Raw genomic sequence first — 27,383 nt, 5'->3', positions numbered from 1 at the left:
TTATACAGCTTTTTTCTTTTTTCAAATTGTCGTGTTTTAGTTTTCATATTTGTTAATACTGAACGTTCTTTTTTGAACAAGTTCTGCTTTTGCAAATCCAATGTGTTCAATTAATTTTTGAAATAAAATGTTGGTTTGCTAACTATATGCCTAGGAATTTGTCAGAATTTTTTCGTGAGCTGATTTTTAATTACTTTTCATGAGAAAATAATTGGTGAGTCCAAGTAGACCGGCAGATTTTTACTTTTGGAAGATACAGGGTCTCAGTGTGCATATTCGCTTCCTAGTGTCATAAAAATGTCACAGTAAATTCTAAAGAGGGGAATAGGGAAATTTTCCAGATATGAAAGTCCTGTTCACATGAGATGGCAACTTAAGTCTATATTTCTGGTCAGCAGTTAAAACATGTCTTCTGCTGGCTTTGCCGAATGATTAGATACATCAGCGTTGTCATGGTCTATTAAAATGGAATAAACTATTGGCATATCTAAATATGAGCATTACTATTGATTTTTTTAAAAATTGCTCTTTGTAAATGTAAGTCAGTTTAAACCAGGTCATCTCTTGAGTATCACAGTGAGTTTATATAATAGATAATACTGGTTGTCATTACTGTCATTTGAAACTAGTGGCATTTAAGAAGCCACTAGCTAGAAGAACTGGGAAAGGGAGTAGAAAGGGGGAAAAAGCAATGCTTGATTGATTACTCAAAAAGGAGGGAGTAATAGCTATTACTTAGTGAGCACTTACTTTGTGAGCCTGTTTTTAAGCACTTCTCCAGTCATGATTTATTTTGATTCTCCTTACAATCCACGAGGTGTAGGCACTGTACTTCTTACTTAAAGCTGGCGGCCTACTCTCTGTGAGGTTAACTAGTCAGCTCAAGACTCCCCAGGTGGGAAGTTGGGGGCAGTGGGCCGTATTCAAACTATGCTTGCAGAGCACCATGCTGCCCTGCCTGGGTTTACAGCTGGGTCTCTCAGGCATTGATGGAAGAATTGAGATATGGCGTGGCATCAGTACAATCCAAGACCTTGTTCAGAAACTTGTATTTGACTGTGTCCGATTATTATATTGATAGTAAAACTCCTAGGAGTACATTATTTAGAATGCCTTTTTCTCCCTTTTCAGTGAATATTGAACTACTGAGCACCCAGGATACTTCAGTTGACTGGTCATAATACTTTTTCCTAGCAGAATGATATATGTGAAAAATATGATTATAATTATTTTGTAGTACAAGCAAAGGGATTCGTTCATTTTTAATGATTAGTGGCTACCGACTTAAGACAGCTGTTTCCATCGCTAAGGTGAGCAAATAGCTGCAAGGGGAGCCTATGTGATTTAGTGGGCACTAGATAGTGCTGCATCAAAGCCACCAACTTCTCCCTCACCCACTGACAGATTCCATAAAGGAAAGGAACCATCACTTACTGATTATCTATTATATATCACATCTAATGTCCACTATTATAGTTTTCATAGTAACTCTTTGAGGTTGGTGAATGGTGTTCCCTCTTTGAGTGAGGAAACTCAAAGGGAACTAAAATGCCTCTTGAAGTCTACACTGCCAGTTAGTGGCAGGCACAGACTTTGAATTCAGGGCTTCTTGCATTCTTATATCCCTATAGAAATACTGAGAGCCTCAGCTAGACCTTGTCTTATTCTTCCTGTCACTTAGCACATAGATATTCAATAATTGATGAATAACAACATCTGATATGTTTAATCTTAAAAATGACAATGTGATTGGATTTGGAATGTTTTGAAACTCTTTAATTACGTATTTAGGAATTCTAAATGTAACGCGTACTAATGTTGAATCATGTCTATTACAATTGTATTCCCTTTCCTTGTAGAAGCGGGTAGGGAAGCCCAGCAGATCTTCCTGCTTGCTCAGTGTGTCCCTCACAGTAGTGAACCTGGAAAGGTGGAAGGAAGGGCCTCTCACCACAGTGACCTTAGTTCCTCTGCATGACAGGGCTGAAGTAGACCTGCCCCTGTTGAGTTGCTTAGGCAGTTTTGATAGATACTTATTACTGTGCTGTTTACGTATATTAATGCTGTTTTACTGTGTGTGTGTGTTTTTTTTTAGGCTGTTTTGACAGAATACAAATTAAAAGCAATTGAATATGTGCATGGATACTTTTCTAGTGAACAGGTATTCCTCATTATTTGTTTAAACAAAGCCTTCTTTTTATACCAATGTTCTGGTTAATGTCTGTCTGCTGGCCGAATTCAGAATTGCTTTTACCTTTTTGCTGTATTTATTCAGGAACTCGAGAAGCTCCCAGTTTTGGCAGAAAACTTCACAGAATTTATAATTCAGGGACTAAGCACCTCTCCACTTTCACCCCAATTCCTATTTTAAAATGATTTTAAATATAGGGTCTTAAAGCAATTCAAAGCGTTTATGGTTCTGAGCACAATATCAAAGATTTAGAAAGTTGTAATGGTAAATTTACCCAAATTTTTATAGTTATATGTAAGACAATTACAAAATTCATCATGTAATATAAAAGAAAATGTGAACAAATAATGAAATGTTTTTATATGAAGCCACTAGATAAAAATTTCAACAGTAAGAAAAATACACAGTGTTATTAATAAGTAGTTGCTGTAACTGCCAGAATATTAACATTTTAAGCATGATGGTTTAGTGAAAACTTCATTCCACCTTAGGGGCAGTTTGCTAATTAAAATAAATGTGTGTCTAACACACAAGGGGGCATGTTTCTGAGGGATAGTTAGAAAATTCTTGATAGGGAAATCAGGTATAAATATTAGTAAGAATGTCTGGAGAACAGCTCAGGGAAAGGATGGACAGTAAATTACATATTGAGTTAATAAATGCTCCAATTGAGTTAGTAAATGGTCCAACTTTTCATTGGTTTCTCACGAACTTCAAAACTTGAAAGCATGAATGACCTTAAGCCTGTAGAAGTTCTGCCCACTAAATTCTCAAAAGCTACTTTATGATTTGCATTTATGGTCTTTATGTCAGTTTTTCAGCTTTCCCATTGCTTTACAAAGTTACTTTATGATCTTAAAAATTTAAATGTTTTGGCCAGGCACGGTGGCTCACACCTGTAGTCCCAGCACTTTGGGAGGCCGAGGCAGGCGGATCTCTTGAAGTCAGGAGTTCAAGACCAGACTGGTCAACATGGTGAAACCCCATCTCTACAAAAATACCAAAATGAGCCGGGCATGATGACTGGTGCCTATAATCGAGAATCACTTGAACCCGGGAGGCGGAGCTTGTAGTGTGCCAAAATCGCACCCTTGCGCTCCAGCCTGGGTGACAGAGCAAAACTCTGTCTCAAAAAAAAAAATTAAATGTTTTAAAAAGATTTATAATTTCTTACAGCTAATAGCATTTTTTTCTTGTGTGTATGTGATGTACCACCCTGAGTGATGTTTCCACTTTGCTAAAGTCATTACAAAGTGTATTAAGCCTACTTTCTAAATGAGCTGATTGTATTAAAGATTTTTCTTTGTATCTTAGATGTGGTGGCTTGTAAAGTTTTATGGTTGGTAAAATACAGCATTTATTAGATATCAAGAACATTATTCCCATCAAAGTTTGAAGGATTTATACTTTTATCAAATTAACTGGAAAGTATACATAATACTTATTTGCTATATATGTCTCTCTTTATAAGGAGTAAAAAAAAATTTTTTTTTTAAGCATATTTTCAGGAACTGTCTTCTTGTATCACTTTTTTCCCCCTTTGGAACGTCTTTGGAGGCAGTGAAACAGGGTGGTGGTGATCATGCTGAGATCTCAGTGTCCTGATCTTTATGCCCTGTGCTCACCTCTTATTGGCTATCTCATAATGCTTCCCTCATTTGTTTGAAGTTCTTAGGTGGTAGTGGGAGCTGGTCTGAGCTGCACAGTCTGAGCTCTCAAATGATGTATCATTTAGGGGCTGCTGGAGTAATTCATGTTGATTCTTGACATTGTTAAGGGACTAGATTTATGATTTGAGTTTATGCCCTCCAGATTCAAGTTAAAAGACCTACTAGGACTAAAGTTAGTGGACCTACACTAAAACATACCACTGTGCCCTTGTGAGTGCTCTTCTCCCCTCACATTGAAAAGTTTTCCATTCACAGTCCATCTTTATATTCCTAAGCCGACATTTGATCTCTGTCTAGTACTTTGAACCATCCTTTTCGTATTAGGATACTTTGTTTTTTCTGTATTGTATATTTTTCTTTCTTTCTAGACCAGTGCTGTCTAGTAGAACTTTTTGTGATGGTAGAAATGTTCTCTCCTGCAGTGTGCATTATTGTAATTATCAGCCTCACGTAGCTCTTGAGCACTTGAAATGTGGCTTGTGTCACTAAGGAACTGAATTTTTAAATTTTATTTGATTGTAAGTGATTTAAGGTTATGTAACCGCATGTCGCTATTCTATTAGCACAGTTTTCAGACTTTAATGCCACCTGTATCACCTGGGCCTGGGCTGCACACGCTGAATTATAATGTCAAGTACTGAAATAAATCTTATAGAAATGTTTGCAAACATGCTGTCATTAGAGCTGTTCTTTGTTTTCAGGTGGTTGATTTGCTGAGATATTTTTCCTGGGCCGAGCCCCAGTTGAAGGCAATGAAAGCATTACAGCATGTAAGTAACTTATTTTTTCCTTTAGAACGTAGAATTTAAGTATTTTTAATTTTCCCAGTTGTCTATAGTTGATTTCAGTTGTAATTTATTTGCATTAGAAAAGCAAACTCTAAGCGTTATTGTACTTTGATTGAAAATAGCTATGTTAAAAAATTAACATTTTCCAAACTGTACATTTGAATTGTATGCCACAGTGTCCTGATTGGCAAGTTAGAGGAAAACTTCACCAGCAAGCAAAATATGGGAATTTGAATTCTTAATGGTTTTTTGCACTTCTGTTTTTTTAATATCCATCTTCACCATCTTTCTATTTAGTCTTAGAAAAGTTAGTACTGTCCAAATAAATTTTCAGTGATGATGGAAATTTTTATATCAGCACTGTCCATTATGGTAGCCACTTGAATGTGCCTCATCTGAGGAACTATATTTAATTTTATTTCATTGTAATTAGTTCAAATAGGTACATGTGCTTAGTGGCTACTATATTGGATAGCACAGCTCTAGAACCTAGGTCAGCAGGAGCATCTAGATCACACAGGCGTATCTGCCTGTGTAGGAAGATTTTTGAAGCCATATCAGGCCTGGGTATCTTCAGTGAAATCAATTTCCAGATCCTTGACTTTCTAAACTGATGAGCCTGGGAAAGTATCTGGGTCTGTTAGTGCTACTTTGTGACCTCCTCTTTAATATTTGCTTTTTTACTGCTTTACTAAAGAAAGAGTTTCCGCTCCTGTTCTCTGGGGGTGAAGATGTTTCTCCAGGTTCCAAAAGGACAGTGCTTTGCTCTTGAGAGGGAGAGCAAAGCAAAGAGGCTCGATAAGAAATACTGATAAGGGGCTCGGGGTGGTGGCCAAATCTGTAATCCCAGCACTTTGGGAGGCTGAGGTAGGAGGATCGCTTGAGGCCAGGAGTTCTAGACCAGCCTGGGCAACATAGCGAGACCCTGTCTCTACAAAAATATAAAAACTTTAAATTAGCTGGGTGTGGTGGTGTGCTCCTGTAGTCCTAATTACCCAGGAGGCTGAGGGAGGGGGAATATTGATGAGGGCTTTGCTTTATTTTATCAGGACAACAAACTCATGACAAAACTCTGAGGCCTGCTTGCCTGTCTCCCTGCCTTAGACTTAAAATTCAGAGGTGAGAAGGGTATCACAGGGACAACTCAATACACTTACTTGAATTAAATTAAGTCTGACCTTTTCTAACAAAGTCAGTCTGATTTGATTGTTTTCTCACTGAAGACTGATTTCACCAATTGGTTGACATGGTAAATATTTCCATAAATTAAATGAGCTAAATTAGTAGTTTCAAAGTTCTCACAGATATATAAATGTATTTAAGAAAATCGACCTTTTATGAGTATTTAAACTTCTGATAAAATTGTTAGGTATCAATTTAAAAATATGCAAAGGGGCATATAATTTTATCATTCTTCTGGTAGTGCATAAATAATAGTATGTGAAAACCACTGTTCCAAATTTTAGGAACTCTTGGATATTGATTCTAGCCAGTCTTACTTCTTATGTTGATGTTGCTTTTAATTTTCCTTCACTGTTAACATAAATCTCCAAATTGGCCAAATCTTCTGGATGTTCTTCAAAAATAAAGGTACCCTATTCAAATAATCATGTTAACTTTCCACACAATCTTTTTGCATCACAATGCACATTAAATTAAAATAAGACTTAAAGTTCTGCAGTAGAGAAACCTGTTTAACCCAGCTTTTCCCCTACCTTATGTGGCTAGTGTAACCTTTTTTTGAAATATGTTTAACACCATAGAAGCACTGATCTGTGGCATACTTAGCCCCCTGAGGAGCATAATAATGTTTTTCTAACCTTTGAACAATTTAATCTCCCATATGTATAACCTTTTTATATAACCTTTCTGAGGAAAGTAATACTTCTAATTTTTTTAATTCTGTAAGTGAACACATCGAGAAATGTGGATTAAAAAAAGAGCTTGTAGGAGAACTTAGATCTTCATTAGATCTTCAGCTGAAATGGTTACATTGATAGAATATGAGTATAATTCATTTATTTTTAGAACTTTCTTTTGAGTAAGTGGTTTTCACCTAAAATGTGATATATTTTATCTAAAATGTTTATATTAAGAGCATTTAACTATACTTCCAGAAAAAGGTAATTTCTGGCATGAAAATTTCACGTGTTAAAAATAAAATTATTTTTTATATTAACAGAAAATGGTGGCTGTTCAGCCGACAGAAGTGGTCAATATACTCAACTGTTTCACTTTCAGTAAAGACAAACTAGTTGCTCTTGAACTGTTAGCCTCGTAAGTATTTCTTTTTCTTTTTACTTCATTGGGAAAAAATGTGGAAGCCTTTTAAGTGTCTAAGTAGTGTGTGTTAATGTGTCAAAATTCTGGTAGTAAAAGGAACTCTAACAAAATACAGTCAAAAGCATAGGGATACATTCTGATTTCTTCATGAGAAAAAGTATCTAGTGTACTTATTACACACATGGTTATAACTTATAAAACGAAGGGGCTTAACAAGATTGTTTAATTTGATTTTTTGTATTTCAGTTATTTGCTTTGCCTTCGTACTCTGAAAAGACAGGAATTTAAGAATTAGAGATTCTTTCACTTACTGACACAATAATTTTTTTTTTTTTTTGGCAAAGTGCTTATTTTTTCTGAGCCTTATTTGCCTCACTTGTAAAAATAAGACTCTTACCCACTTAATAGGGTAATGAACTCTAAATATCAGAAAGTCAGCATTTGACAGATTACCGTAATGAATGTAAGCTCAAAAAGACAAGGAAAGAACCTACTCCTTTGCGTAACTGAAGAGTGGATAAGTTATTTATTTGTAACACATACATTTTTAAGTCCTTTTTATATTCATAGGTGTCCATGAAAGCACAAAATTAAAATAAAGCACAAGATAAAACTTCATACATTTAGCATAAAATGACTCTTATGCATTTTGCACGTGGGTGGGTTCTCTTGCCATAGCTCTCCTATCACTGAAGAGAGTGTATTTTGAAAAAACTCAAAATAGTGATTTTTATTTACAGTATTACTGTTTTACTTTTCAGTAATCAGATAAACCTCAGTTATTATATTTATATGTAAACATATTATTTAAATTGAGCTATTAAAAGTAAATAGTCACACTTTTCTGCCTATGTCACGGGGAAAGCTTACTCAGATATGTTTGTGCGGTAAACAAAGATTGCTTACCTCTATGTAAGGTTTTTAAACAAAAAGCTAAATTGTGTTTTCTTGGTAGGAACATTATTGATGCACAGAATTCTCGTCCTATTGAAGATTTATTCAGGATAAATATGTCTGAGAAGAAACGATGCAAGAGAATACTTGAACAGGTAGTTTTCTGAAGATTGCCATGTACTTGGTATGCTGGTTTTTCTGAACGTTGGTGAATAACTTGAATGCTGTTGTACAATGGGTTAAAAATGAACATCCCTATGGAGTGGAAATAGAGCTGGTTGACAGGGACAGTCAAGGGGGAAGAGATGGCTTGAGAGTGAGAAGTTGGTTGGCCACTCAGCTTGAACCTCATGGAAATGTTTATGTCTTGGTCCCTTGGTACCTTTGTCATGGCTTCAAGTTTTTGCTTTAAACTTTATTTAAGAACTTAACTTTTCGAAGTTGCTTTGTTATCCAGTTTATTTTACATCAGATTCATAAGAGATGAATATTAAAGCAAGTTTATTAGTTAAAACTCCAGTTTATTAGTTAAAAATCTATAAGAATTGGAGCAATAGTACTTGTCCAACCCTGGAAAACTTGATTTGTCATCTAAGATAGTTACTTCTAAGGTAGGATTGTGATGGCTGGAAGCTGAATTAATTAATTATTATGAGCCTGGCAGTTCAGTTGTATTTAATACTCACAAACTCCTTTAAGCCCAGGGATGGTTTGTGAGCAAATTTGCCTTACTCATACATTGTTGTAGAAGGGTTAAGATCTGAGCCATGTTTCTTTACTTTAGTAACTTCCTTATCAGTTTTCTTGACTAAAACCTTTAAGGCAACATGGGTATTACTACTGTAGTTTTCTTTCTTATGAAGTGTTCCGATCATGTCACTTCCCTTCTCAGAAATTTTCTGGGCCTGAGTGTTCTGTGGAATAGGCCCTCTGGTCAATGTAAGTTAGTACAGCTTTTCTACAAGGTAAACTTGAAGAGCCTTTAAAGTATTTATACTTTTTGGCCCCAGATTTCTACTTCTAGGAATTTATCTGAAGGAAATGTTGAAATACACAAATTTATATATAAGGGCATTCATCCTGGTATTCTTTATTATAGCCAAAAATTCAGATGATTTCAGGGTTGGGGTATTTAGTAGAGGGGCTGAGTTATATAGCTAATTTACATATATGGTGTTGTGAATGGACTTATACAACCAATATGTAATATATATAACATTGTACATACTTGGGAATATATATATACACACACACATATAGCTGGATATTTCTATAACATAATATAGATACATTGGAATATGTGTTGCCTAATAGTGTTTTTTCATTTATTAATATGTATTGAGCACCAACTCAGTATGTGTGTGGCATCATTTAGAAGCTGAGGATACAGTAATAAACAGACCTAAATCCCTTCCCTTACTATTTCTCATAAATACGTAACAGTATGTTGAACATTATTACTTGGTTTTTCAATGGTATTTAGCTCTTTGGACCACCCAATGTCATGTTATTTGTTTATGTTGTCCTCCACTGGGTTGTAAAGCGCAGGGACCATGTTTCTTTCATCTCTGTGTCCTCCTTTCCTCAAATGTCACATGACCTTGGCATTTGTAGATTTGAACTGTTATTTCTTGATAGTTGAAGAAATGGGACAGATTAGATAATAAAGACTTTTTTACACAATTTACAAAATCTGTTGTGAAGACATTCTTTGAGTCTGTTAGTTGCAACATTATTATGTTACCATTTTAATTGTTCCGTTTAAATAAAGTGATTTTACTTATTACTTTTGGTCATATTCACCACTGTAAGTGCTGAATGATGTATGAGCAGATTGAATGTAGTGCTGTTCCTTAACTCGTTTTTTTTTTTTAGCTGAGCTTCCCAATGTTCAGAATACTTGACTTTAAGAATTTTTTTTCTACCCCTCTTCTTTGTTATATTACAGGCTTTCAAGGGGGGCTGCAAAGCTCCTCATGCTATGATATCTTCTTGTGGAACGATCCCAGGAAATCCATATCCCAAAGGAAGACCTAGCCGCATAAATGGCATTTTCCCAGTAAGCATACTTCTATAGCTATATATGAAACTTCTCATGGTTAAGTATGAAGTGTAGAATAAGTTAATGGTATTTAAAGGAAAGGAATTTTATGTCAGTAACTTAATTCCTAGGCCCACCACTGATTGAAAGTTCATGTCTAAACTTCATTAAAGCATTAAAGATATTTATATAAAATCTATAGAACAAGACAAATAGAAGAGAGGATAATTTTGTTTTATTTTTCAAAGTACTTTAGAAGCACTGATTTACATTTAGTAAAGGAACAGTTCTCAAATTCTCAGTATTGTTACAATCTCAGTTTCATTCAGTGAAGTGTGTTTGGGAAACTTTGCATGCAGCGGTTCCTTCCTGGAGAATCACACTGCATATAAAGGCTCTGAGAAGTATATAAAAAAGAAACTTGTTTTTATATCATCTAATGTTCCTCGAACCTCTTTGTAAAACAACTTTCTCGAAGAATGTTATATTTCTGTTGCTGCATAACAACCCCACAGCTTAGTGAATTGAAGTAATAAACGTTTATCACCTCACATGGTTTTTGTGGGTCAGGAATACTGGAGCGCTTAGCTGGGTAGCTCTGGTTCAGGTCTTTTCATGAGGTTACATTCATCTGAAAGTTTGATTGGAGCCCAAGAATAGCGCCTCAAGGTGACTCGTTTACATGCTTGGCAAGGTAGTGTTGGTGGTTGGCAGGAGTCCTTTGTTGTCCACCACAAGGACTTTTTTGTAATGCTGCTTGGGTGTCCTCATGACATGGCAGCTGGCTTCTACCAGAGCAAGTAATCCAAGCAAGAGAGGACAAATGGAAGCTGCCTGGAAGTCAGATGCCATCCTTTCTGCAGTATCCCATGTGTTACACAGGTCAGCCCCATTCACTCTGGGAGGGAATCTGCAAGGGCAGGTAGGAGATGAGGATCGGTCAGGGACATCTTGGGAGTTGGCTCCCACGCTAGTATGTACCATTTAGCCACACACACTGTTAGGGTGATGGCACACTGCAATAATCTATCAACTTATTCTGATCTGTAAATTTTAGCAGTCTTAAATAAGGTCTCATTTACCCTTGACAATATAAATAATCACACTTAATCTTTATAGAGAACACCATTTTTTCTTATCCACTTTCAACTGTAACATAGGTACTCTTATTCTTTGAGGATTATGCATACTGTGGCATTGGAAGTTAATTTCTGATTGCTCCTTTTTGTGAAGGAAAAAAATTAGAACATACTGTATTCCAAAAAAAAGCAGTAATATAGTAAAACAATGCAGCATAACAACTATTTACATATCATCCACATTGTGTTCAGTATTGTAAGTAATCTAGAGATTATTTAAAGTAGATGGGTGGATATGTTTAGGTTATATGCAAATACTATGCCGTTTTATATAAGAGACTTGAGCATCCATGTATTTTGGTATCTATGGGGGAGGCCCTAGAACCAGTCCCTCTGGATACTTGATCTTTTCCTGTCATTCTGTGTTTTTCATGTTCACTTCTGAGTACCTTTGCATGTGATACGAGAGTTCCATAGCATAGGAGGACTGAGGACCTTATCAGGGTCATGCTGCCAGGCGGTGCAGAATTGAAATGGGAATGCAAGTCTTTACCCTCTTACCAAGTCCTTTTCTTCAGTGTAATCCAGTGAGGTTGGTTATTGTTATTGGTTTGAGGGGTTTTGTTCTTAATTTTGAATTATCTTTTTTTTTTTTTTTAAATAGGGAACTCCTTTGAAAAAAGATGGTGAAGAATGTACTAATGAAGGCAAAGGAATAGCTGCACGAATTCTTGGACCATCCAAACCAGTATGTTTAGAAAAGGATGAAACAAGCCCAAACTCCTTCCTACTTAAAGTTTTCTTTTTACTCAAAGCATAAGTTTTATTTTTGTGTTGCAGAGTTTGAAGTATTCTAGAAATTGTAGGAGAGTGAGAGAGTGAATGGTTGAGGGAAATATAAATATTTAACAGTATTAAGAGCCCCTTTGAGGTTAAGCTTTTTATTTTAAAGTAAAATCAGTCAAATTGCTTTCAGTTTTTTTCTCGAGACGCATTCAGCTGCTCAGTTGCAGATACCGAGTGTGAAGAGTTTGTTTTAACTCAGTTTGTAGTTTAGCTGAATTAGTGTTAGTGAAACCACAGTGAAGCCAGGAGGTTGAAAGTATTTACAAGATGGTGATTATAATGATTGCACTGTAAACAGGACAGGAGAAGACACCCCATGGGTTGAAGGATCTTTGGAGTTGAAGTACTAGAGGCCTGCATACAACCACCTTGCAAAACCTGCCCGTCCACATGACAAGAACTCCAGTGGAGTAGTTTATGGCAGAATAGTCACACATCGTGGTTCTTGCACAAGACTTCAGATAGGGCCACAATTATGGGAACTGGAAATAATCTGGCTACCTTACCACCAGGAGACCCTTTCCCCTGCCTCGCAGGCATGCACAGGCTCTCTCTGTAGGTAAAAAGTAGAGCATTTATTTAGCTTAGCTTCAGGTACTTCCAGTTTTCTAAAGACCAGTTCTTTGAATGCTTTTTGTTACTTAGATAAGCTCCATCAACTGTAAAATAAGTACTGGTGGATTTATGGATTTCAAAGGGCGGAACAACTAACATCCTGAATTCCTGATTCCAGTCTACATTCTACTAGAGTTGTCAGAATGCCAAATGCTAAAGCAAACAGTGCTTTTTGTCTTCCAAAAGGAGAAAAGAGGGTGGGACTGAGGATGAATTCCTGTCACTTTAGGAGGGTGTTGCCACTGGGAGTTCTTGCGTCATTTGAGATTGTAAAACCTAGAAGACTTCTTGTCTTTGTTATGTAGGAGGAAACGGGAATTCTTGGTTTAACTTAGTCTGGGCCTGGGAGGAGTTTGCTGTTTACGATGAGGTCTGACCCCTTATTGGAGATGATTTTTAAAAATAAACACCTTTGTGACCATCTTTGGCAAGATCTACGTTTGGAATTTAATAGCAACCACATTTATTAAAGCAAAGAAATTTCCGTCATTTGTCGTCACATGTAGTCCAGTAGTTGGTATGCTGGGACATTTTTAGCATATTGGGACTAAATATTTTGAAAGACAAGTTGCCAAGGAGACGGCTTACTTGGTTTTCTTCTAACTGCTGTGTTTTCCCCCATCTTTTAGCCTCCTTCAACATATAATCCACATAAACCTGTTCCTTACCCAATACCTCCATGCCGACCACATGCAACTATTGCACCAAGTAAGGAGTTCCCTTATTTTTTACTTGTTTTTCTTTTTTGCTGTTTGTTTATTAAATTGAAAGTAAGTGCTGGTCTATGTGCTTGGGAAATCTGTAGCACCTCTGATATGCTACTGTGAGCTTAATTATGCCCATAGGTAGCTAGTAGTGTCCTGGCCTCCAACACTGTAGCAGACAGTTTATTTAGGATATTTTCTTTATGATAAATTACAGATTATTTTTAGTCATCATTATTTATGGGTTTTCACTTTGGTAAATCATCTTGAATTCCTTTTTTGGTAGTTGGTGTTCGGAGGCGTCATTAATGCATTTAACTTAAAAAAGTCAAGTATATGTGTTTGGCAGGAAAGACAAATAATTTAAGTATAGCAGGTTCTGCCTGCCATGCCATTCACTGAGCTTATCCCTACAATGAGCATGCAGTGGGAAATAGGAATCTCTGGTTGTTTCATTTGGTGTCAGTTTTCACTTAACTCTAGACCTAGACCTCTATCTAAAATCAACTCTATTAAATAGGAGTTTTTATAATGCATAGCTGCATTAATATAGTTTGAACTCCTAGTCACAGAACAATACTAGTCACAGAACAGTGCTAACTTATATTTATTTCTGTTGTGTTTTTATTTTAGGTGCTTATAACCATGCAGGTCTGGTACCATTAGCCAGTGTCATAGCTCCAGGTACGCCCCCTCCACCTCCATATACTCCTAATCCTGTAGGAACAGGTGAAGTCACGTTATTTGGGAGTGTTTAAGTAACTTATTCGTACACAAATGTATACTTGGAAAGGACAGTTGTTTGGCATGATGTAATATTCTGACAGAGGGAACATAAGCTCAAGAGTCTGAAGGATCTGGAAGTGAATCCTTGGTAATATTGGATAGTTTTCGTAGTCTTGATGGACTTCACTTTCTCTATTTGTAGTATAGGATAACATTTTAATAGCATTTATTCAGTAACATATTTAATGAATATTAGGTGATTCTATCATGTGCTGTGTGCTGTGGATACAGAGGTGCACAAAGAGTCATGTTTGCAAAGAGTCTAGTGAAAAAATACAGATGAGGAAAGAGAAGGCCATTTCAATATATTCTACATTATTGGTTCTGAATTGCACATTTTTTATAGTTTAATTTCTCTGAAATTAGAATATGATTTATAGCAAGTGGCATCTTAGATTCAAAGAGAGAAGTTGGAATGATCAGTGCTGTGATAGGGTTAGAATGCTATAGAAGCTCATAGGAGAGGCATCCAAACCAGCCCTACTAAGGTAAATGTGAGCTGCTTGCTTAATATACTGCTAAAGGTTGTTGACCCAATAATGAAGCTGCCATTTAATTGAATTAAGTTGAGGAGGAAACGGGTAAAAACAGACTGATAATCAAATATGAGGAATGACAAAGCAACAATGAGGTGGTTTCTCTGTAGTCAGGAACTACCTGGGGCACTTTAAAAATATATCCTTAGTTCCCCACTTGTAGAGATTCTATTCAGTGTATTGTGGTGGGGTTGCCTGGTGTTTTTATTTTTTATTTTTAATGATCTGGTGCTTCTTTAAGCAAGTTTGGGAAATGCTAGAATTTGTGCACAGAGAACCCAAGAGAGATCAAAGTATCAACTTTTTTTTTAAGGATCTTTATTAAGTGCTAGATTGAAGAGAGCTGGAGGACTTTCTGCCTCCAAACTTTTATTAAGAATCTTTGGACACTAGGGTAGGCACCTTTCTGACTCTGCAAAGGAATTGTCAGAAACTGAAATTGATGGATGAATATGTATGGAGTTGACAGCGAGGTAGCAAAGGATACTCTGCGCAAAGGCGGTGTATCACATGCAGATTAGAAGGGTAATTACTTGGGGAGGGGGTGAATTGGGCACCCCGTGCCTGGCAGAGATAGGGCAGGAGCTGGAATTCAGCCCGCTGTAGCCTAAGTTCCACTGCCAGTTGGCATGATTGTCTCCCCATTCACTTTGCTAATGACATAAAGACTCCATTTGAGTGGCCTTGGGCCACCTATGCAAACACCAGCTAGTTATGGGAAAAAGAACTGTTTCTCATGAGTGGTAAAACTTTGACGTGCTATGGAGAAGTATCATTGACTTAATGAATGCCACCATTTGGGTAAATTACTCCTACCATGGAGAGGAAGGGGTCATAAAAAACCAGTGAGAAAGGACTGAGAAAGGACTAAAACACTCCAACACTTGCCAGGCCAACCTTTTTCTTTGGGTGTTTTGGTGGTATGGGATATGAAGAATAAATGGTTTCCCATATGTTGTCAAACTATTCTCCAAAAACCCTATATCAGTTTATACCTGTCCATAAGAGTATGTGAGAACACAGTTTCTTCACACCCTTTCAACATGGAAGATTTTCAGTTTTTTAACTTTGCCAATCTGGTAGACTAATTTAGCTTACATTTTTGTTTGTGTTTTTTAACAAAAAATTAATTTTTATTTATATCAGTTGTTTTACTCATGAGTTTGTATCTTGCTTAGGAAATTCTTCCTTACCCCAACAATATGAAAATATCATGTATATTCTCTAATTAGTTTTATAGTGATCCTTTTAAATGTATAGCTTTTAGTTCGACCACCCTTCATATTTTTATATGTGTGTGGGGTAGGAATAGAGCTTAATTATCTTCTTGTCCTTCCTAGAGACTTTTATAGTTGCTCGATAGTATATAATTATTTTTTTCTTTACTAGCCAGGAGTGGATTCTGTTGAGTACACTGATGAAAGTTGCAAAACATTTTTTCCAAGATTTATCATTTTAGTTCTTGCCCTTTCTTGTGGTACCTTTTGCCCTTAGAGTTTTGAGTTTTACACTTTTGCCTAGACAAAAACAGGCTGTGAAAGCAAAGCTCCAACCAAGTTGCCTTGGTTAAGATCTTCTTATCCCAAGTAGTTCAGATATTCTAGCTCCTAGAAGATACCTACTCCATCTGGAACTTCATTTCATATAGAGGATGAAATAGAAGTTCATCTTAATTTTCCCCAAATGGTGGCCAGTTGTGCCAGCACCATTGATTAATCTGTCTTCCCCACTAATTTGAAATACCACATTTATCTTAAGTTTCATACACACATAGGTATGAGTTCTTTATTAAAATTCCACTGTAGTTTATTTTATGATTATATCATACTAATTTTACTAGCAGATCTGTAGTGTGTTCTAATGTTTCATAAGGCAGGCTCCCCCTTACTTTTTGTATTTTTCTTATCATTAGAAATCTTGCATCTTAACCTTAAGATCATTTTCTGCAACTTAAAACAACTCTGTGTGTGTGTGTGTGTGTGTGTGTGTGTGTGTGTGTGTGTGCAGAGAAAGAGAGAGTAATTTCAGAAGAACTGGCATTTTTATGATAGTAAGTCTTACCTTTCAGTTATGTGTGTATCTTTATATCATGTCAAGCTGGTAGTGTTTTCTTCCCCAGGGTTTATTTTATTCCTTTCAAGAGGATATTGTAGTTTCCTACATGCAGGTTCTATGCCTTAAATTTGTCTATAGAATTTAGAGATATTTTTGGTTACAATTATAAATAGAATGTTTAATTTCTAGGTGCTTATTACTAATTACCCTCTCTAGTTTTTTGTCTTTTGTCTCTTGAGTTTATAAAATAAATATATAAAATAAACTTGTTTATAAAATAAATTATAAAATAATATCAGCTGAGTTATAGTCTTACTATAAAATATTTCTTTGTTTCCTAGGCCTTATTGAGTGATAATATTGTCCTTATTTTTATTTTTACTTCATAAAAAATATTTTGCCTGTACCTTTATTTTAAACTTTTTTCCCCTATGATTTTATTTGGTAGATTGGCTTGGTTTGTAAATTATATATAGCTGAATTTTTATTTTTAAGCCTGTTAAACTTTTAATAGGAATTTGTAATGATAATAAATATTACACGTTTGTTCTTATTTCTTCTATTTTTATTTTCATTATTCTTTTATTCCAGTTTTGTTTTTCTTACCTTTGCTAAATTGTATTCGTTAAATTGCCATTTTTTTTTTAACAACTGTTTTCTCCTTGACCCCACCTAAACTTAGAAATTTTCTTTAATATTGCCAGCTATTACCTTCTTACTCTTAATGGTTGTCAGTATACACAAACTTAAAACTGTTCTGTATATCATTTTACTTCCATATTCTTTTTGTTTTTGTTTTGTTTTGTTTTGTTTTTTTGAGATGGAGTTTCGCTCTTGTTGCCCAGGCTGGAGTGCAGTGGCACAATCTTGGCTCACCACAATCTCCGCCTCCCAGGTTCAAGCAATTCTCCTGCCTCAGCCTCCTGAGTAGCTGGGATTACAGGCATGTGCCACCATGCCTGGCTAATTTTTTTTGTGTGTGTTTTTAGTAGAGACGGGGTTTCTCCACGTTGGTCAGGCTGGTCTTGAACTCCTGACCTCAGGTGATCCGCCCACCTTAGCCTCCCAAAGTTCTGGGATTACAGGCATGAGCCACCACGCCCAGCCTCTCCTTTCTAAAATCAATTTGTGTGTTTTGTTGGGATACTAGACATTTTTGCTTCTGATACCTAATTTCTTTAAAATTACTTTTGATCATGACTTGTTACTGTTTCTTCTGTTTGTTTTATTCCTTGTCTTGATATGCCTGTTCTAATTTTCTTTTGGTAGAAAATGACGTTAAGAAATTTTTTCAGAAAGGACACATGTATAGAGTTGGGGATGGAAAATTCAATTCCAGATAATTTTCTTTATTGGGAACTTGGTCTCTTTCTGTAAGCTTACAAAGAATTTTTTTAATCTTTGGATTTCAGAAATTTTACCAGTATGTTTAGGTGTGTATCTTGTCATTAATCTTCTCTAGCACTCTGTAAGTTCTTTTGATGTGAAAACTCAAGTCTTTAAAGCTTAGGAAAATTTTGGTTTTATTCCTTTAATTGTTGCATTTTCCTCTGCTCTTTTCCCCCTCCTCCTGCTACTCTTATTTTACATTTTCTGTATTTGCCTTCTAAGCCTATTACCTATTCATTTATGACATCTTTTCCATTAAAATTTTTTTTTGGCATTCTAAGTGATATTTGTTTCTTATTTCCAACCATTATTTAACTTTTAGTCATTTTATTTCTAATCTTTATTATTCTTTCCATTTATTAATTTGGAATCAGATTTTTATATGTAAAAGGCTTCTCTGCTAATTTCCCAGTAGTTGTGTGTGTGTGTATGTGTGTGTGTCAGGTTTTAAAGTCCTTTTTCTTTAATTAAATCTCCATTGTTCTGGTGGTTATTTGTTGTCAGCTCAGTCAAGCTCATGAATTCCTTAAACAAGCTGTGATTTTACTTTGCTCATTATACCAGGACATGGAGGTTTCCTATACACTGTATGCCTGTCACAATATTGGTTTCTTGGGCAGTTTCTGTCAAGCCATAAGATGGTACATTTTTCTCCCTTTGTATCCTTGGCTAATGGGCTGGTTAGATAGATCGTTTCCCTTGAGGGGTGTGCTTTAGGTTGTCAGTCTCACAGGCTTCAAGTCAGCCTCAACTAGGCTAGTTCCCCATGGCAGTTCCTAATATAGGGCCTTTCCCAGAGCTGAGTACAGCAAATGGGCAGGACAGTTTCTGTTGGCTTGGGCAATCCACAGTGAATGGCAGTGAATTCTACACTCATTCATCCAGCTGCCACCTTTCACTTCTCAGCCTTCCCACTCCCGTAGGCGCTGGTACTCAGAGGATCTATCAGCTCAGCCAATGATAGTGATCCTCGCTGCACTACAGCTGCAGGGTACACTTTCTCCTGGGTGGCACCCTTAGGCCAGCGTCTTTCCAGAAAGTGTTCTTGAACACTGAGTGTATATGTAAAACTAACTGTGTATTTAAAACCTGACAAGCTCAGGTGGAGGTGCTAGGGGAGAAAAGAGCAGTTGCTCAGTTGCTGGTAATCCTCTTACTCTTCAGATAGAGTAGTAAAGTAGTAGTAGTAATAATAGTAGAGTTACCACTATTTTTATTTCCTTTCTTTTTCCATATGTATACATTTTTTTCCTAACACGGTATACATATATTTATATCCTGTGTTTTTCTTTGTATCCAAATATCTGTTTATTATGGTGGCAACTATTTGATTAAAGTTTAAAATGAACTTTTATTTATTTTTATATAGAGAATGAAGACCTTTCCAATCAGTCAAAACCTATACAGAATCAAAGTAAGTACCAAATTTGATCCAGAGATAACAGATATCTGTCATGGTTTGCTCTGTTATTCACTGAGAATAATTTGAGTATATTTGGAATTGTTATGTTTTAGGGAAAGTTTCTGGTTAAAGAATATAATTCATACTTGTTAAAAGTGGTTTACTAGTGTTACATATATATACATAACATGAAATGCATGTATTAACTGGACTTAAAATTAATCTTAGGACTTTTATACAATTTGCAAAACTTGCAGTGTAATGTAAGTACTACGTAGCATTGCATTCACATTCACTTTACATTCTGTGATACTGGAAACCTCATTTGTTTTTTGATATAAACACATGGGATGATAAAAATCCTTTTTGACAAATGCTAGTTGGATTCTACTTTTAGAGTTCATTATTTCAATAAGTATTATTAAGCATATCTTAATATAGAAAAGAACAAGGGGCACCAAGGCAGAAAATGGAATTGAAAAATGAAAATGAAGTGTGTCCTACATAGTGCCTCCAGATGGCAGCAATGCTGCCGTGTATTTTTTCCCCTAGGTGAGGATCCGTGTGGTCAGGCAGGAGAGACTTTCTTGTATGAGACAAAAACTGACATCAGTTCTTGTGCAGCAAAGTATCACAATAGCCTGACCATTGTAGTACATAGTTAGGAGTCTCAGTGGGAGAATTCCATTCCCTGAGAACAGTGCCTAGCAGGTGCTTCTCAGCTAGTGGTTTCTAAAGGAGGTCGCAGAGTGGGGTGTAAAGAACACTAAGTGAAATGTCAGGACATCCAGTTTCTTATCCTGCCTCTGCCACCACCTAGTTTCGTGACCTTGAACAGGAAATTTAACTCCTTTGAAAAGGAGATTGAGGAAATTTCAGCAGTTATGTTGAACTTTATTATTTTATGTTCAATTGTTTTTGAAGGGAGTAATCAGGTTAGTTGTTGTAAGTACCATTGGCAGGAATAGCATATTTTGTTTTCCTATGTTGTATGATGTTAGCATGATTAAGATTTTATTTTTTCCTTTTGGAACTGTATTAAGAAACAGAAATTGGCGCTGTGGCTCATGCCGGTAATCCCAGCACTTTGGGAGGCCGAGGTGGGTGGATCACGAGGTCAGGAGATCGAGACCATGCTGGCTAACACGGTGAAACCCCGTCTCTACTAAAAATACAAAAAATTAGCCAGGTGTGGTGGCGGGCTCCCATAGTCCCAGCTACTTGGGAGGCTGAGGCAGGAGAATGGCGTGAACCTGGGAGGTGGAGCTTGCAGTGAGCCGAGATCGCACCACTGCTCTCCGGCCTGGGTGAACAGAGCGAGACTCTGTCTCAAAAAAAAAAAAAAAAAGAAAGAAACTAAGACAAACTAGTATAGCAGTTAAAGATGTGGGTCTGAAAGACCCAGGCTCAAGTCTTGGCTCCACCATGTAGTATCTGCATGATCTTTTATCCGGTTGCTTAGTCATAGCAAGCCTCAGATTGCCCATCTATAAAATGAGGGTATTAGTTTCTATCTCAGAGAGTTATTGTGAGGACAAGTGAAATGATGGGCCTAACTTAGCACAGGGCTTGACAGATCGTGTTTTATGGTTAATAACCAAATTAGATGATTGGAAAGTGCTGTTTATTATGGTATGTGGTTGGGATTTTTTAAATTTTTGTTCGTTTCATTTTTACCTGCAAGTGCTATGATTAATAATGCATAGCTTTTGCTTTATTAAATAAAAAGATATCCAACAGAGGCTGCTATAAAGAATACTCTAGGATAGCTTGGTTTTACCTTCAGATTTGTCATTAGCTACATGGTCTTCAGCATATAGTTTAATAAATAAGATAGTGAATTCTCAAATGGTACCCAACACCTACAGACTTAAATACCTTTTTGGTACATTTTTTACAAACATAAGATTAGGATTATTTTCCTTATGCTTCTAGTTCTTAGAAATTAAGTACAAAAAAGGTACAAATCCATTTTTATAGGTACTGTAAGTTTAAAATGATAGCTAGTCTTATTGCAACCAAATCACTGCTTACAACCATTAATATGGTGAAGACTTAAGAACTTTGGAGTTTCAGTTTATATACTTAAATATGACTGTTTGTCAATTTTCCAATCATACTTTTTTTCTAAGACAACTACAAAATTTGTTCAGCCCAATGTGATGCCCCTTGGCCTTCACGTAGTGCAAATGAATTATGTGTGTGTCGTTTACTTCCATTTTCTTCCTAATGTCCCTTCCCATCTATGAGTAGCATAGTGTACTAGTTGACCATGTCAGCTTGCTTATGTCAAAAGAATCTTAATTATACATAAATTTTAAAATGTGTTAATCCGTGAAAATATTTCTCAGTTGGTTATCACTGCAACAGGAACATCCTCTTTTACAACTGAAACAGAATTTGATGTGGGTACAGCATCAGATGATGGTTGTCTTCAGGACATTAGCTACCTAAGTCATGGTTTCCTTTGACACCAAGATTATCACAGGTGGGGATAGCCATTGAATACATTCAGAGGGGAGCCCACATCATCCCCCAAAATGCTTATTATTTTAGAGTTTATCAGAATAAAAATACTAGAGCAAACTAGAAATAGTGTTGGGAATAGTCCTTGAGTGGGTTTGGGAACTGTAGTTTGGGGGAATTATGATATATCCAGCTCAGCAGACACTCATTAAGTATGCAGGTGCTGTATTCTGTGCTAGGTAATAGGACTATAAAGATGAAGTAGACATAGCTTTTGCCCCTAAAGGAGTTGCCAGGTAAAGATTGGGGTTTAATGTAGTACAGAGTGGTCAGTATGAGCAACTGTTTGGGGGTTGAGTGGGACAACTGTACAGATTAACAATCTGGAATATTAAATTCAACTCACAGAATGGCAACAGACAGTACGGGAGAGATGGGCATGAATCCTGGAAAGCCTTGTATGGCCCTGCAAGGGAAGCCATGTTCTGAAAGCTCCTATGAGGGGGACTGACTTGTGGTTATTACTCTAGATAAGTAGATTGAATTAGAGGTAAAGTCAGTGCAGCAGCACTAATCACAATGAAAAGAAATGCTTTAATTTTTAAAAAGTGGAAAAATATGAAAGGACACTTTGTAAGCTTCTCAAAACTTACTGTGATTTGGAGAGCTATTTTGAGCAGAGTCTAGACAACAACTGAATCTGGTTCCAGAGTAAAGATCTGAGAAATGGAACCCAGCAATTTAGACATTACGAGAGCCTATTATACCTGTCATTTTTTATTTGGTATTTGTTAAATATTACAAAGATGGTTATGCTTTTTAATTTAAAATTTGACGTTTCAGCATGATGATACATTCTTGCCTTTTTTCCCCCCTTCCATATAGCATTTTCCACCCCAGCAAGTCAACTCTTTTCTCCTCATGGTTCTAATCCTTCAACACCTGCTGCAACTCCTGTTCCTACTGCATCCCCAGTCAAGGCAATCAATCATCCATCAGCATCAGCAGCTGCCACCGTTTCTGGAATGAACCTGCCGAATACTGTCCTTCCTGTGTTCCCAGGGCAGGTCTCCTCAGCCGTTCACACACCTCAGCCATCAACGCCAAACCCAACAGTTATCAGAACCCCTTCATTGCCCACTGCACCTGTTACATCCATCCACAGTACAACCACCACTCCTGTTCCTTCCATTTTTTCTGGCCTAGTGTCACTGCCAGGTCCTTCTGCCACTCCTACCCCAGGACCTACACCACGGTCCACTCTTGGTTCCAGTGAAACATTTGCTTCTACTTCTGCCCCTTTCACTAGCCTCCCCTTTTCCATCAGCTCTACTGCTGCTTCTACCAGCAACCCAAATTCTGCTTCATTGTCATCAGTTTTTGCAGGGCTCCCTCTGCCCTTACCACCAACATCCCAAGGCCTATCCAACCCAACTCCTGTAATTGCTGGTGGCTCTATTCCCAGCGTTGCCGGTCCACTTGGTGTAAACAGTCCTCTTCTGTCTGCATTAAAAGGCTTTCTGACATCCAGTGACACCAGTTTAATCAGCTCCTCTGCTTTATCCTCTGCTGTCACAAGTGGGCTGGCTTCACTGTCTTCTCTTACTCTTCAGAACTCTGACTCTTCTGCTTCAGCCCCTAGTAAGTGCTATGCCCCATCGGCCATCCCTCCCCCACAGAGGACTTCCACTCCAGGGTTGGCCCTGTTCCCAGGCCTGCCGTCTCCTGTGGCTAACTCTACTTCCACTCCCCTGACTTTGCCTGTACAGTCTCCTTTAGCCACTGTTGCATCAGCTTCCACATCAGCGCCAGTTAGCTGTGGCTCCTCAGCCCCCCTTTTGCATGGCCCCCACCCAGGTACCTCAGATCTGCATATTTCATCTACCCCTGCTGTAACAACTCTTCCTGTTATGATCAAAACTGAGCCCACGAGTCCTACTCCCTCGGCCTTCAAAGGCCCATCTCATTCTGGGAATCCCTCTCATGGCACTTTAGGTTTGTCAGGGACATTGGGCCGTGCATATACTTCAACATCCGTGCCCATCAGTTTATCTACTTGCCTTAATCCTGCATTGTCAGGTCTCTCCAGCTTGAGTACTCATTTAAATGGTTCAAATACCCTTTCCTCTATTTCCCTTCCACCACATGGTTCCTCCACTCCCATTGCACCAGTATTCACTGCTCTTCCTCCTTTTACTTCTTTGACCAACAATTTTCCTTTAACTGGCAACCCATCTCTTAATCCATCAGTATCTCTCCCAGGGTCATTAATAGCCACCTCATCTACTGCTGCCACCTCCACATCTCTCCCTCATCCCAGCTCAACAGCAGCTGTTCTCTCAGGGCTTTCTGCTTCCGCACCAGTCTCAGCAGCGCCTTTCCCCCTCAACCTGTCTACTGCTGTTCCCTCACTTTTCTCAGTTACTCAAGGACCTCTGTCATCTTCAAATCCCTCCTACCCAGGCTTTTCTGTCTCTAATACCCCAAGCGTTACCCCTGCTCTTCCCTCATTCCCGGGGCTGCAGGCACCATCTACAGTCGCAGCTGTCACACCACTACCTGTGGCTGCCACAGCCCCATCCCCGGCTCCAGTCCTCCCAGGATTCGCCTCAGCATTCAGTTCCAATTTCAACTCCGCTCTTGTTGCACAAGCCGGGTATGTGGATAGTTTGGAAATAGGATAAAATTATTCTTCACCTAACTTGTAGTTCACATTTCATTTCAAGTCATCCAAATGAATGTCAAAATCTAAACGATGTTTTCCTGGGCGGAAACTTTAGCACTCAAAAAAATGTTTTATGAGCCACGTTAAGATAAATATATAAAATATTAATGCCTGTTGACATAGTTTTGGGATTTGTATTTGGTAGTTTTATTAGACAGCAGAAAGGATTATATGCAAAACAGACTTACTGAATTTTGAATAATATACTTCACAGAAAGTAAGTTTCATATCGGTGAATGGCTGATTTTTATGGTCCTTCCAACAGAGGAATAAATTGTAATGTTTTTGTTTTCTTTTTAACATTTTAAGATTGTATTTGACAAATATGGAAGCAGTAGCTTTTATGTCTTGTCTGCAGTTAACTTGTTTTTCTGTCAATTGTTTTAGTTTATCATCTGGACTTCAAGCTGCAGGCAGTTCTGTTTTTCCAGGCCTTTTGTCCCTCCCGGGTATCCCTGGGTTTTCTCAGAATCCTTCACAATCATCCTTGCAAGAATTACAGCATAATGCGGCCGCACAGTCAGCATTGTTACAGCAGGTAAGCAGCAATGGCTGGCGTAAATAAAATGGTAACATGTATAACTAACTTCTGTAGTGAGAATGTTGCAGTATCATTTGCGATATCCCAACATCGGCCAAAAAATAGCTCTTACGAGAATGCATGGAGATTTGATAATTAGTTCTCCCCAAATTTGCAAATTATGCTTGTCTTCTTTCAGGAGAGTTACAAAGGTGGTAGGATATAGACATCTGTATGAATTGTTTTTCCTTCCTGCTTATAGATTTTACTTGATAAAATTTAAGAATCTATTCATGACAGTTAAATGTTAACTTGTCTTCTATAATTTAAGCTAAATAACTGACCATTTATTAATGGTCATTAAGCACATTATCTGTAGAAAACCTATTGACTTTTGAGAGAATATTAAATATTTTAATGGTGATTCTATGCATCTCCTTCACCTGAAGAAATTTGAACATTTTCTTAAAAATTTTAGGTGACTGAGCAGACTTGATTGTGCCTCCGAGTTTTGTCTTTCTTTCCTATTCTGAATATCTCTGTGTGGCATGGGTAGAAGCAAGCGTAGGCTTGAATGAACTTGGCACTCTGCTAAACCACATGCTCTTCTTCCATCAGGTCCATTCAGCTTCGGCTCTGGAAAGCTATCCAGCTCAGCCTGATGGGTTTCCTAGTTATCCTTCGGCGCCAGGAACACCATTTTCTTTGCAACCAAGCCTGTCCCAAAGTGGGTGGCAGTGAATACTTTTAACTTTTATTCTCCTTCAGAGCAACATCAGAATTGCCTAAGAACTGCAATGAACAATCTGACAAATGTGAAGCTGGCCAAAAGTCAGAAAATGAGAATGAGGATAATCCTGGAGAAATTATGACAACAATTTGAAAATTGTGGTTGCATTTTAAAAAATGGTTTTAAGTATGAACACTCCCCTATGTAAATATGCTGACAATAAATTGTATGGAGAATGGTATTTAAAAAGTGTTTGGAGACTTTTCACCTGTCCTATAAAATTTTGGATTGTGTATGTGATCTACATAGAAAAAGTATTAAAGAGTAGATTGAACTCTTTATAGCCGAATACAGCCTTAAATATGCTTGTATAGCATCCACTGGCAGAAGTAATAGTTGTGCCTCAGACTTAGGGGTTGCATGTGGCCCTGGGGGAGTTACTACCCTTGGTATGCATGAGCGGTTCCTATTAGCATCAGTGGGAACTCAGTACTCTATCTGTATCCACAAAAGGGAACTTGAGACCCACAGTTATTCTTAATTTCTGATACTAACAACCATACATACTGCTGAATTTAACTCAATATATTCAGGTAAGTGGAAGTGGTGCTTAATGTGGTCTTCAGAATGACTTTCAGGTGTTTTCAACTAAAAGTATATATCCAGAACTACATCCTTATCAGAAATACAAGTAAGACTTAGGATAAGTTGCCTTCAAAACAGTTCTAATCTCAGCAGTATCCAATGAGTGAAGAACACTTGACTGACTCTTGGGCCACCTCTATTACTTACTGCACTATGGAAGCTCCTGGTGAATGTTTACAATTATGGGATGTAGTATTTCTACTTGTACTTTAAGTCAAATGCTTATATGAAATATGTGACAACAAATAGAGAAGACTGGCTCTGTTAGTAATTATGCAGTATGTACTCTAAGGATTGTGGTAGTATAACGAGCGAATGTCATTAATTTTGGAGTAATAACTGCCACATGTGGGGAGTAGGGGAGTAAGGAGAGTGAATTCCAAACCTGTGATTAAAAGTGTAAACTATAGACTCTACTGTAGTACATTTCAGGATCTAGAAGTTTTACTTTTATAAAGATGGTGTCTGGAAGATGTTGCTAATGTATTTTACTTCAACATAGGGAACAAACTTTTTAAGTATATTAATAAACCTGTATGGTTAGTTTTTAACAATTTTTTAAAATAAACTTTATGGATATGACAAATATTCTGTGTTTTTTGCTAAGTGCTTGGATAGGCTTTCTAATTTTGTATACGTGCTAGAGTTAATATATTGAACATTTTTATCCAAATTTAGTTTAACTCAGTTTATACTACTGATTGCTCATTCGTTTAAATGATATCTTAATGTAAACTTCATAACCAACACATGAACAGACTGATTTATGTCTTTAAACACACAATGTAAGCTATAGTTTAATCTGATAACAGTTGCTAGAAGTTGCCATTTGTTTTTCTTAAATCTATACCCATAAAACTTTTTTAAAGATTATATTGTGTTTTTTTATTTGTTGACCATTCATTCAGAAAATATTGAATGAGTAGTCTTGATACAATATGATGCCACTACAAGGTGTATTTCTGCTATCCTATGAGCCCCTTGAGAAGAGGAGCTATATCCTGTTCATCTTATAGAT

The 27,383-nt window shown here is 37.1% G+C and overlaps 1 protein-coding gene across 4 annotated transcripts in view; it reads left to right on the top strand.

Moving 5' to 3' along the window:
- PROSER1 (proline and serine rich 1) overlaps positions 1 to 26,951 on the top strand; it is a 28,762-nt gene extending 1,811 nt beyond the window's left edge. Inside the window, exons 2-14 of one of the 4 annotated variants that reach the window (XM_021929555.2) lie at positions 1,132 to 1,310; positions 2,096 to 2,161; positions 4,563 to 4,631; positions 6,832 to 6,926; positions 7,888 to 7,981; positions 9,775 to 9,885; positions 11,611 to 11,694; positions 13,037 to 13,115; positions 13,745 to 13,795; positions 19,247 to 19,291; positions 22,631 to 24,401; positions 24,858 to 25,008; positions 25,609 to 26,951. In XM_021929555.2, the coding sequence (XP_021785247.1) occupies positions 1,266 to 1,310; positions 2,096 to 2,161; positions 4,563 to 4,631; positions 6,832 to 6,926; positions 7,888 to 7,981; positions 9,775 to 9,885; positions 11,611 to 11,694; positions 13,037 to 13,115; positions 13,745 to 13,795; positions 19,247 to 19,291; positions 22,631 to 24,401; positions 24,858 to 25,008; positions 25,609 to 25,731 (2,784 nt within the window). In that variant the 5' untranslated portion in view covers positions 1,132 to 1,265 and the 3' untranslated portion in view covers positions 25,732 to 26,951. Of the gene's footprint in view, positions 1 to 1,131; positions 1,311 to 2,095; positions 2,162 to 4,562; positions 4,632 to 5,698; positions 5,769 to 6,831; positions 6,927 to 7,887; positions 7,982 to 9,774; positions 9,886 to 11,610; positions 11,695 to 13,036; positions 13,116 to 13,744; positions 13,796 to 19,246; positions 19,292 to 22,630; positions 24,402 to 24,857; positions 25,009 to 25,608 lie in introns of those variants that run through there. The other 3 variants (XM_021929557.2, XM_009191812.3, XM_021929556.2) reach the window with 3 other exon arrangements.
- The last annotated feature ends 432 nt before the right edge of the window (positions 26,952 to 27,383 follow it).

This window comes from Papio anubis, chromosome 15 (assembly GCF_008728515.1).
Source record: "Papio anubis isolate 15944 chromosome 15, Panubis1.0, whole genome shotgun sequence".
Classification (NCBI taxonomy): domain Eukaryota; kingdom Metazoa; phylum Chordata; class Mammalia; order Primates; family Cercopithecidae; genus Papio; species Papio anubis.
The sequence above is the reverse complement of the archived record's forward strand: the minus strand, read 5'-3'. Positions and strand labels throughout refer to the sequence as shown.